General features: G+C 41.8%; 1 protein-coding gene across 1 annotated transcript in view; it reads right to left on the bottom strand.

Moving 5' to 3' along the window:
- The window catches only part of LOC128226407 (uncharacterized), a 57,319-nt gene that overhangs the window by 33,199 nt on the left and 11,610 nt on the right, over nt 1-12,510 (bottom strand). The window contains 16 exon segments of the mRNA XM_052936283.1: nt 53-79; nt 82-219; nt 421-744; nt 1,281-1,415; nt 3,675-3,926; nt 4,059-4,289; nt 4,541-4,752; nt 5,011-5,380; nt 7,458-7,715; nt 7,957-8,180; nt 8,994-9,114; nt 9,317-9,715; nt 9,889-11,313; nt 11,316-11,387; nt 11,560-11,760; nt 11,763-12,496. Of these exon segments, the coding sequence (XP_052792243.1) occupies nt 53-79; nt 82-219; nt 421-744; nt 1,281-1,415; nt 3,675-3,926; nt 4,059-4,289; nt 4,541-4,752; nt 5,011-5,380; nt 7,458-7,715; nt 7,957-8,180; nt 8,994-9,114; nt 9,317-9,715; nt 9,889-11,313; nt 11,316-11,387; nt 11,560-11,760; nt 11,763-12,496 (5,123 nt within the window).

Below are 12,510 nucleotides of genomic sequence, written 5' to 3'. Positions count from 1 at the left end.
GTTATAGATATTTAACTAAAGAAAAAGTTACAGACAACTACAGTATGCTAACCTTTAGGACAAGGTGTGCTGGCATAGTGGTGATCCCCTGAAGGCAGTAGTAGCCAGCAGGGCAGGTCTTACAGATTGGGAGTCGTTCCTCATCCCCATAGGTGCCTGAGGGGCAGGGGATTGACGATGTTGTACCCTCTGGACAGTAGTGACCGACTGGGCATGGACCTGGAAAGAATGGATATATAGCTTACAGTAGGTCAAAGGGGGTAACCTAGTAAGGATCATCAAAGGATGATGTAAAACAGTCAATATACTATTAGCAAACTTGAAATGCCTATTCATGTACAATCATCATTCTGGTAAGAGCTTTAAGCATTTAAAGTTTTGGCATTCTTTTCTGAATTAAACATGATCAACAATGTATACCTCCAGTCCCAGTGTTGTTGTTTTCTGGAGCGACAGTGTCAACCCCAATCGTACAGAAGTATCCTGGAGCACACAGTCCTGTGGGTGTGGCCAGTCCGGGGGTAGCGCAGTATGACCCACCAATACACTGGGTGCACTCAGACTCCTGTTCCAGCATAGTTACATTGTTGAAAGTGCCTGCCGGGCAGAGAGAGTAGTTGTAGCCATTGGCACCGGGACAGTATGCTCCGTTTGGACACTCATCAAGGCGGTCTTGGTTCACACAGAAGTAGCGAGGTAGGCACTCGTCACATACTGATGCTCCTGTCTGGTTCATAAATGTGCCTGAAATATAAATTCACAGTATTTCAAAACTATGCTACATCCTCTAAAGCCTTAAAGGCAGCCAAGTTCATTCAGAATTAAAGCATCATCAAATTTCAAAAATCAAGTATGAAATCTGCCAAATCAAACTTTACAAGTTAAGAAATGGGGTTTTTCAATTTCTGGCCAAGTTCGAAAACATCTATTTTTTACATATATTTAAACTAAACTTGGCTATCAAGATTAACACTTCATAATGTGGTTCATTTTTTGCGCTTTTAACCTAGGCACTGATTACGTCACCAAATGTATATATATTAATCTGTATTTCAAAAGATTTATAGGTGCATTTAAGCTTGACTGCCTTTAAATGTGTACAATCAATAAAACAAAAATTATACTTCTTACATGGAATTTTCTTCTGAAATCATCTTTGCTATGTGAAAGAATGCTTTTTGATTGATGTACATCTTTCATTAAACCCAAATTTGCAAGTTAAAAGTTTATCATTTAATTTTAGAAAATCCATTTTGATGATGCAAATTTCAGCCCCCTACCGTCAGCACAGGGTGTTGGTGCATTGCTGCCGGTGGGGCAGAAGTTTCCTGCGGGGCAGATGTCTCCAGTCAACCCATCTGTGGGTGTACTAGTGTTAGCCATTGCCATACAGTAGTAGCCAGCCTGGCACTCGCCTGCAGCAAACACAGAATAGAATATTACACTGTGTAACAGCATGTCAAAGGTTTCAGTGTATTATGTGTACATCAATTATTCAGGGTTACATAGCTTTTAACTTTAAATTAGGTATTTTAAAAGTTCTCTAACATAATAATACTCTTAGGTGAAACTAAATTAAGCTTACACATTTTTACAATGGACAAACAAACACAGTACTACATTGAGCTTGCTCTAATGCGTGTTCTTTTTAATATTTACATAAACAAACTACTGATATTTCTACAAAGGAAATAACACCAGCAAGATATGTATCAGGACTTCTTAGAAAGTAGAACTCTGCGCTGCAATTTTGTCAGGGCTTTTGATAATCATGCATATTTCATATACAAAGCTTGCCATGCAAGGCTGAAATCAAGAATATGTCATGCAAAGCATAGAAAAGCACCATAGGGGTGATGCAAGGAGGGATGGATATAGTGGTGACAAAAATGGGGAGATGACAATTGACATTAATTAGATTAATTGACATTAATTAGATTAATTAGTGGTACTAACAAATGCAATACCAACTTTGATACTAAATATTTCCATTCAATTAAAAATTGCTGTAATGATGTTGCAAAATAAAAGAATAAAATGCATGTAAAACTACTTATGATTAAAGCTTAATAGGAACTAATAAGAAGCGGACAAATCCTGTACGACATAACCTGAACAGTTTAAGCCATTCTAGTTGTGATACAGCGTGCATATCACCAGACAGGTGACCACTTACAGTCAATGTCACATGATCCTTATACAGAGAAGAGTAGAGAAACAAATATCACATAAAGTGTACATTGTTAACATCCATATGGATTCAATAAAAATGAAACACAACAGATTTCACCATTCATTTTGTAAGATGAAATAATTGATTAGATTTAAGTCATCAAGCATTGGTAAACATAATAAGAATACAAATCAAATGAATTTTAAGTTTCATGATAAGTTATGAATATGTTTTAAACATGTTGCCATGACAACATTTCTCTATGTAATGACAAAAATCAAGTGAAAAATGTTAAAATATGTTCTTATAAAGTTGTTGTCATTGGTCTTAAAAGCAATCACTGAAAAAGAGCTTATATGCAGCTGAAGACATGCTTCCTGCTGCTGCTTGAAAACAGTGACATGCAGATGGCGTCCATGTTAGGGAGTCATAGATCAGTTAGTTGTGAGTCCAAGTGTACAGTGAGTTCCCAGATATACACAGGAAACAATAGGATAATATGGAGAATCAAACATTTCAATTACCAACAACACCCGATCCTGTAAATGTGCATTGGCACAATGAATAAGAATCAGATCATCAATTTTATTCATAATAATTCCTTTATTCAATAAATCATCAACAAATAATTCATAATAATTTTGATGTTAGAAAAGTTTACTTTGACATATCTGCATAGCTTGACATACAGTTGAACACCATTCATCCGAAATTTAAGGGACCCAAAAAATTATTTCGAAATAACAATATTTCAGATTAACAATTTTCAGAAAATGACAGAAAGATAACGTGAAATATTAAGTTGTGAAGATTGCAATGTCCGTTACACATTACCAATTCGATACATTCGGTTTGACTGATATTTCGTATACATGTTTGCTGATTGATTGTTTAATAAATGACAAATAATTTGTTATTATGCTTCTTTATTAAAACAACATTAAACATTTAACACAAGATGACAGCACATGTATGCAAAATCGTTATGATCCTCCCGGGATTGTTAGCGGGCCTTGTCCGGAATGATAGCAGGTCAAGTGTTATTCAGGTTGTGTTAACCAGCAAATATGTACACACTACATCACTCAAAGCATCGCTCATTTTCTAACATCATTTTTGGTAACATACGCATGCTCAATGTCATTTTTTAACAATCACTAATTGTGCTCCATTGTCACCTCAAGCTGACGCCCGAGTGCATTCGCAGTATGGTGTGAAAAACTATGAGATGATTAAGTTCCAAATAAGGATTGATAAATAGGTGAAATACCAAATCGGGACCTTAATTTTTACTTCAAAATAATGACTTTTTCGGAATAGCGATTTTGGATTATAGATTAAAAACTTAGTTAACCAAAGAAGGATTGAAATTGGGAGGGAATTTTTTTTTTCGAAATAGCCATAATTTCAGATAAACAGTGTTCGGAATAATGGTGTTTAACTGTATTTAAAAATAAAAATAAGTTTTGTTACAAGTAGAGGTGAAAAGACCTATGCCTACCAGTATAGTTGCTAAGCCCAGTGGAGGCACAGAAGCGTCCTGGGGGGCAGTCAGCACAATCAGTGACATTTTGGCCCCCAGTCGTGGTCAGATAGGTGCCTGCGGGACAGGGTTCCGGGGATCCCGTACCAGAGGGGCAGTAGTGGCCTGTGGGACATGTGTCACCATATGCCAGGGCAGACGGGTTCTGCAAAATGGCTCCACCAGAGCAGTAGAAGCCAGCATCACAAGGTCCGGAAGGCTCTGTCAAACCTACCATGTAAAACACTGGTTATGTTGCCATTCCATTGAAAGAGACAAATGAGAGTAAATCCAATTAAATTACATAATTATAAAGCTGTTATCCAATTTCGATACCCTACAGGGCTGTTAAGGAGAGCTCACCATCAGCAGCACAGAAGTATCCAGGTGTACACTGTTCACATGAGGAGACATTGTGGAGTCCTGTGGTGTTTGAGAAGGTTCCTGCGGGGCAGGGCGTCTCCACAGCTGACTGTGCAGGGCAATACGAGCCTGCAGGACACACATAGCCAACAACACTGGTGGGTGATGGAGTGTCAGAGCCAGAAACGCACACAAATCCCTCATTGCATGGCCCTTGTGGTTCAGATAGTCCTGAAAACACATTTAACAATCATTTTATGAAACAAGGTCATCATATTACATATGTATGTCTGTATAGTAAATTTTGTTAACAAGTCATAATACAGGCTAAAATTGAAAAAAAGAAGAAATGTTTTCATGTAAAAACTTAATTTCATTGGGTAGAAAAAAATAAATAGGTTAAAATTGGTCATTCATAATGATACATATATATTTGTACTTTCACACTTTATCACTATAATTTAAACAAAATGCAAGTGTACCAGGTGAGTCACAGTAGAATCCTCCAGTACATGGTGTGCACTCTGAGTCTGCCTGGATGGCTGTCTGGTTGTTAAATGTGCCCGTGGGACAGGGGTAGTCACCCGCAGATGTGGTGTTCACCAGGCAGTAGTAACCAGTTGGGCAGGCCATTGGGGTGACCACACCTGTAGCAAACCCGAGGTTGGCTGTTTCCTCCACCGGGTCACAATATCTGCATGAGAAGAGATATTCTAAATAAAACAGACTGTGTTACATTTTTCCGAAAAGATGTATTGTACCTCTTGTGTAATGGGTAAAATTGCTGAATCATTTGAAATAATATACAGCAATGACAAAACTGATACCAAACCTGAAGTCTTAATACAATGTAAAAGGTATGTTATGTATCCTTATGACAGCACTGACTGTATCATTCAACCAAGGAATGCCTTCACATGGTACAGTGATCTTGACTTTTTTTTTGTCTCACCTTCCAATGGGGCATTCCTTGCACTCTGATTGGCCAATCTCATCCTGGTACATGCCAGCCAGACACTCTGTAGGGGTGCCAAGACCGCCTGTGCAGTAGAAGCCTGCTGGGCACGTGTAGTTTGCTGGGGTGGCTGATGCCTGACCAGCAGGACAGTAGAAACCAACAGCACAGGGGCCAGATATTCCAGAGCTGGAGCAGTAGAAGCCTGGTGTGCATTGCTCACAGTTGTCAAGGGCAATGTTACCAGTGGCAAACGAAAAGGAGCCAGGAGGACAGGGGGTGGGGGTGGTGGAGCCCTGGGGACAGTAGTGGTTTGCTGTACATTCTGTGCCATTAGGGGAGGTGGCCCCACCAACACAGTAGTAACCTGTAAGAAACAATGTCAAACTTAAAATCAATACACACAAAAATTGCTTCAGTTTTGAAAATAATGAGAAATTGTTATACAAACAAGAGGCCCACGAGGGCCTATTCTCTACTGTCATTGCTCTTGTGGTAATTTTCAATCCAGAGCATGGATGTATTGGTAATTGGCAAGATACTTATAGTTCACTTGGAATGGTTTGTGTTTTGGTAAGCTGAAAACTTTGCATGTTCAACATGTGAGGACAGAAAATGCAGTAAACAAATTAGTTGGATGAGCTATTTTAATATGTGCCAGTGATAGTAGTTCATATCAAAAGCATGTTCATACTGGTAACACACACATATGTTTTAAAGGATCTTGCTCATGTTTTGAACCGAAATTTGTTTTGCTGGTTACACATTTGAAAACACTTATTTTATCATTATTTTACTGTATGATACAGAAATTAAAGAAAAAAATTCATTAAAATATACAAATTTATTTTAGGTTGTAGTGGGTACGAACCCCTGCTGGTTAAGTTAAGATTTTTTTAAATACACATTCCTAAACCACTAGTCCACAAGTGTACAACAGTTGATGAATATTTTGATCTGTAGCAATTGTCTGCTTGATGTATACTTTGGTAAGGCTACACATGAGCGGATTTGACCCTTTTCCAAAGGAACAGAGCTCTCATGGATGTCAAACTGCTACACATGTTTGATTGAGACACAATAACAAGTGGCCATGTTGACTCTAAAGCACTCAACTAAGTGAAAGTTTTAAATGTTTATTACCACTAGACAAAATTGTAAATTTTTCCTTTATATCATTGTAACACTGGTGACCCTCAGGGTGGTGCCACTTTTTTAACCCAGGAGTCAGGACTACTATATGATGCCTCATAAAAAATATCGTAATGTTCCTCTGTAGGCGAAAGTGTGTTCATATTACGTTGATGTACTTAGATATATGCAAATTTGCATAATCAGTTCTCTGTGTGGAGGTTCAGGGTCTATGTATATACGACCAGTCAACCCCTTCAGGGTCAAGCGTGCTTTCTCTGAAGGAGTCTGTTGCATCTTTGGCCGTGCACGTTACAAATGGTGGCAGCCGTGAGATGAAGACATGTTGCCTTACCACAAGTTTCCAAGGGCAAGACTTGGGATGAGTCTTCTTGGAGGGAAAGTAACGTAACGTTCCGCTGTAGGCGGAAGTGCATTCATAGTATGTTACGGTACTTAGTTATGTGCAAATTGGCATAATCAGTTCTCCGGGTGGAGGTTTATGGCGTATGTAAATAATACCAGTCGACCCTTCAGGGTAGAGCATGCTTTTCTCTGAAAGGATCTGTTGCGTCTTTGGCCATACACGTTACAAAATCAAGGGTCTTGGCCTTGCAGTAACAGACTTGTGAACCCCGGGGTGTGGCCAGTTATGACCCTTACGGGCATAAATTGAACAAAGGTTCACAAGCAAACGATGGACACTGCACCATCGTACGCCTTTGGCCAGTAGAGCTAAAAATCAACCAACCTTCTTAAACTGTAACTGTGACCTCTTTTTAAAACATTAAACAAATTGTACAATCTAAAAACAGGCTGTCTCTCTTTAAATTAGACTTCGCTAAAAATAGCTACTTTTTTTGGATAATTTCAAGGGCCATAACCCAGTTATGCATGGGCGAATCTCATTTTCCAAAGGAACCAAGCTCTAATTGCTATCTAACTACTGTAAAAGTTTTATTGAGAAACAATCAAAACTGAAGACTGTATCTCATTCACAAGCAATTGTTTACAGATTCATGAATGCACAGACGCAAGCACAGACACACAGACAATAGTAGAGCTAAAATTAACAACTTTTTTTTAGGATAGAATGAATCATCAGGTTTCATGTTTATTTAAAAGGAAACATAATCAACACCTAAACACAGTAACTAGACGATATTCCTGACTAATTACACCAGAATTGATGGATTCAAATACACGACGGTTCCGCTTGACTCTTCTGGAGTGCAAAAACATCCTTACTTTCAAGCTCAACAAACTTTTGAGTTAAACAATAAACTGACGAAGTAAGAATCACAGCAACTTGCCTGCATCACACAGTCCTTCTGGTGCAGAGAGTCCATTCTGGCTGCAGTAGGATCCCCCATCACACTGGACCGGGTAGTTAGCTCCTGCAGGACAGTATGTTCCTGGCCAGCACTCACCGCCTGTGTAGTTAGCGGAGGGGCATGAACACATCGCCGGGTCTGTGGCATTCACCTCATCCACCGGCATTGTCTGGTATGACATTCCTGTGCAGTACCAGCCTGCCGTGCAGTTACCTGTTGGCGCTTCCAGGCCATCAGCTGAGGACAAAACAAACCGTGCATGTGTTTATATTGAAGTTTAATAAGAAAGAATCATTAAGCATTTGTCAGTTGAGCAAAATAGCAAGATTTATCCTAAGCAGTATATTTTCATTTGAACATATAATTTCATAAGTATTTTTAAACACTGATGTTGAATTTTATTTTAGGGCTTTGACTGCTTCTTTTGCTACTTTATCACTGATGTCATAGATCACTTGATGTATGACAAAGCACTCACTTTCACAGTATAAGCCAGGGGGGCACTCAAGACAGTCATTCACGTCATCCATGATATTGGTTGGGTTGTAGTAGCCTTTTGTACAGGGGAACTGTGTATCATGGGTGGTGCCTGCAGGGCAATAGTAGCCAGCTGGACATGGATACAGGCTGTATGAGGTAGTGTTCTCCATGCAGTAGTAGCCAGCTGGACATGTCTGGCATGTGGCTGAACCTTCAGCATCACTGTATTGTACAGACAGATGCAAAGTTACATTATGAAATCAAGGCAATATTTAAAATATTACATACATGAATGCTTTAACTAAAGAATTAGAAACTAAAGCTGTCACAGGAGTGACAGATAACCTCACACGCCACTTGGACACAGAAACGGTAGACTATTTCTTTGATAGGGGCCATAACTCCATCAAATATTGGTGGATTGTAACAGAAGTCGAGCTTGAACTGAATTCTAAAGTGTCAAACCTGTGTAACAAATTGTTAAAATCTGTCAACCTTTTCATGAGTTACTGTCCTGACACCAGATTTTGGGCATACTTATAGTAAATTGGAGGTTTCTAACTCAAACTTGACATGCCTTTAATGGTGTTAAACATGTGTACAAAAATGATTGAAATCAATCAACTCGTCCATGGCAATTCAAGTTAAAAGGGGGCATCCTCCATTAAAAATTGGTAGTTTGTAACCAAAACAGAAATTGACGTAAACAATTATCTAAATCAATCAAACCTTTTACAAGTTATTCTCCAGACACCATATTTTTGGCAATTCAGGTTGAAAAGGAGCCATAACTCTGGCAAAAATTACTGGTAGTAGTTTGTAACCAAAGCCAAACTTGACCTTTATTTTATTGTGTTGAATATCTTTATGGAAAATGATCAAAATCTGCTGACCCTCTCATAGGTAATCAACTGGACAGAAACAAGAGACTATCCTTTAAGCTTACTGCAATATACAAGACCCAAATTTGTTTTGTTCGGATTTAACAAATGACCATACTTTTTTGCTTTTATGAAAACAGGTAGATAATCTTACCTGTATGTTCCAGCAGAGCAGGGCAAAGGCAGAGCTGAGCCTGCTGGACAGTAATAGCCTACAGGACACTTTGCCCCCACACCGGTGTTGTTAACAGAATTTGGCGATGGGGTGTCCACACCTGTCATACAAATAAGGCATTGTGATATATGGTAGAAATGGTCATGTAGGCTTAATAACGACAAAAAAATGTTGAACAAAAATTACAGTATAGAAACTTTTATCCTGAAGTAAAGAATTATGATGAAATTCCTCTACATATTAATCTTACCATGATATGCTGTCTGTCCTAACCTAAGGCAATCTATTGAAATTTCACTAACCTTGAGTACAGTAGTATCCTGCATCACAGATGTCAGTGTAGTTGTCCATTCCTGGCAGCTGGCAGTATTTCCCACCATCACACTGTGTGCACTCAGACTGCTGGGTGATGGATTCAACAGGATTATAGGTTCCAGCAGGGCAAGGGATCTTGTCAGCACCAGTACCCTCGGGGCAATAGTGACCCATGGGGCAGGCCTCCGCACTGTCTCTGTTTGTGCAATATGATCCAGCAGGGCAGATGTAGCAAGCTGCTGCGCCTGTGTGGTTAGTGTAAGTGCCATTTGGGCAGAAGATGTGGTTAGGGGTGCCAAGGGGACAGTAAGAGCCTGCAGGGCAGATATCGCCCATAACTCCATCTGTTGGAGCCATGTTGGTTGAGCCCAGAGTACAGAAGTAGCCTAAAAGCAAATATTGTATTGTTTTGTTAACATACACATATTTCAATGACAGTAAATGCTGAAAGCATTACTGAGTATTTAAATTATTTAAAGCATTCCAATAAATAAACTCAGTACATCATACTTACAAAAGATGATATGAATGTCAATACTTATGTGTCAATAATTCATACCTGCAAGACAATCTCCAGTGACTGAGGCCTGGCCAGTAGCATTACAGTAGCTGCCTGGATCACAGTCAAGGCATGCCGAGATGTTGGTGCGGCCCTGAAATGGCTGGTATGTACCGGCATCACAGGCTTTTGGCTGGTGGCTGGCCTCCTCACAGAAGAACCCAGCAGGGCAGATGTCTCCATACACTGTGCCCACTGGAGCTGCTTCTTCTGAGGCATTGCTGCAGTAGTATCCTGCCAGACAGTTGCCTGAGGGTGCTGTCAATCCTGGGGAGTCACAGTACTGCCCTGGGGGGCAGAAGGTGCAGTCACTCAAGGCAGTCAGCTGCGGTGCGGACCCATACATCCCCTTAGGACAGTCAACTGGGTAAGGAGAGCCTTCAACGCAGTATTCCCCCTGCACACACTCACTACCATTCACTGTAGGGTTGGGCTCAAACGCAGCCAGTGTGCAGTAATATCCTGGGTTACATGGTCCCGCTGGAGCGAGCATGTTTGGGTTGTCACAGTAGTAGCCTGGATCACACAGAATGCATTGGCTCTCATTTGCCAAGCCTGTGGTATTGCTGTAGGTACCAATAGGACAGGGGTTGGCCATGGCAGTCTCTGTGCCAGCAGGGCAGTAGTAGCCTGCTGGACATGTCTTTGGGGTGACCACTCCATGGGATGCCTCACCAACACCACTCTGCTCTTCTGCAATGGCTTCATTTTGGTCGCAGTAGGAGCCAACCGGGCAGATGAAACACGATCCCTGGCCAACATCAGGCTGGTAGTATCCTGACTGACAGGGGGTCTCTGCACCACTGCCCTCTGGGCACTCATGACCAGCCAGACATTCGTTGCCAGTTGGCTGGGGCTGGGTGCTCTCCTGGGGACAGAACCATCCCTCTGTGCAGTTCCCATTGGGCAGGTCCCTTCCTGTTCCAGCACAGTACATTCCAGCGGTACATGGCAGACAGTTGGTTAGATTCTCATTGGCATAGGCATTGCTGAAGGTTCCCTCTGGACAAGGTATTGCAGCCTGACTGGCCTCTGGACAATAGTTACCCTTGGGGCAGATGTCACCAAAGGTTTCATTCACAGGATTTGGCATGGTTGATCCAGAACTGCAGTAGTATCCTGCCATACAGGGGCCAGTGACAGCATCCAGCTCATCTGTCCCACAGTAGTAGCCTCCTGTGCACGCAGTCTGCACAGATGATCCTACCGGACAAAACTCTCCAGCCACACACTTTCCCCCGATGCTCTGGGCAGGGCAGTGGCATTCAGAGCCCGTGTCATTACCAAGGGTACTGGGCTTGTCGGTCCAGGATCCCAAAGTGCAGTACCATCCTCCTGCACATGGCCCTGCAGTGGCAGACTGGCCCTGGAATGGACAATACTGACCAGCCGGACAGATCACGCATGCATCATCACTTTGGCTCGTGTAAAGCCAAAATAGGTTCCATTAGGACAGGGGTACTGATGAGCAAATTCAGTGCCTTGTGGACAATAGTAACCTGAAATAAAATTTGTTACATAAAAACAAATATTGAAATAGTTTTAAAGCAGGACTCTGTGTCTTATAATTTCTTATATAACTATCAAAATATATACAATAATATCTAGTGAAAAGATTTATCAAATGGTGTGTACATGTACTATTAAATCTACCAACAAATCTTTCAATACCTGCTGGGCAATCAGCATTACTGGAGCTTCCAGCAACACAGTAGTAGCCAGCTGGACATGGATCACAAGTTGATTGTTGTTCTATACTTTGGAATGTGCCAGCAGGACAGTCAGGTGGGGTGCTTGTGCCGTTAGTGCAGTATTTCCCCACTGGGCACGGGCCTCCTGTGCTGTCAGCCACTGGAGGTGAGCCTGCGTGGCTCCTCCCAGGCAGTAGAAGCCTTCGCTACACAATCCAACTGGCTCTGTTAGACCAGTGGTGTCACAGAAGTAGCCTGGTGTGCAGTTGGTACACTCTGCTGCTGCTGTTAACAGGGTCTGATTGCTGAAAGTTCCAATAGGGCATGGTGTGGGTGTCTGGGTGCCCTCTTCGCAGTAGTGACCCACGGGGCAGGGGCCTGCATCACCAGCTGTGGCATTGGAGGGTGTGGCACTGTCAGAGCCTGAGTTACAGAAGTACCCAGCAGCGCATGGTCCGCTAGGAGTAGTCAGGTTTGTTGTTTCACAGTACTGGCCACCTGGACATGTTGTACACTGGCTTTCAGTGCTAAAACCAGTGGAAGAACCATAAGTGCCTGTGGGGCATCGTTGCCAGACTGCACCAGTGCCTGTGGGACAGTAGTAGCCTTGAGGACAGTCCACCTCATTGATGCCATCAGTGCAGTAATGGCCAGCTGTACAGTCATAACAGGTGGACTGGGCAGTGATGGCCACAAATCTCCCTGATTCACATGGCAATGGGGAAGGTCCAGTGCCCGTGGGACAGTAGTGACCTATAGGGCAAACATCGCCAGTCACACCATCTGTAGGGCTGCGACTAATGGCGTTGCTCATACAGTAGTATCGTTCAGAACAATTGCCAGTAGGGGAGGTCAGACCAGCGCTGGAACAATACACACCTCCTTCGCAGTTTGTGCAGTTCTCTAAATACCTATACCTGCAATTTCAGAA

This window comes from Mya arenaria, chromosome 3 (genome assembly GCF_026914265.1).
Source record: "Mya arenaria isolate MELC-2E11 chromosome 3, ASM2691426v1".
Classification (NCBI taxonomy): Eukaryota; Metazoa; Mollusca; class Bivalvia; order Myida; family Myidae; genus Mya; species Mya arenaria.
The sequence above is the reverse complement of the archived record's forward strand: the minus strand, read 5'-3'. Positions and strand labels throughout refer to the sequence as shown.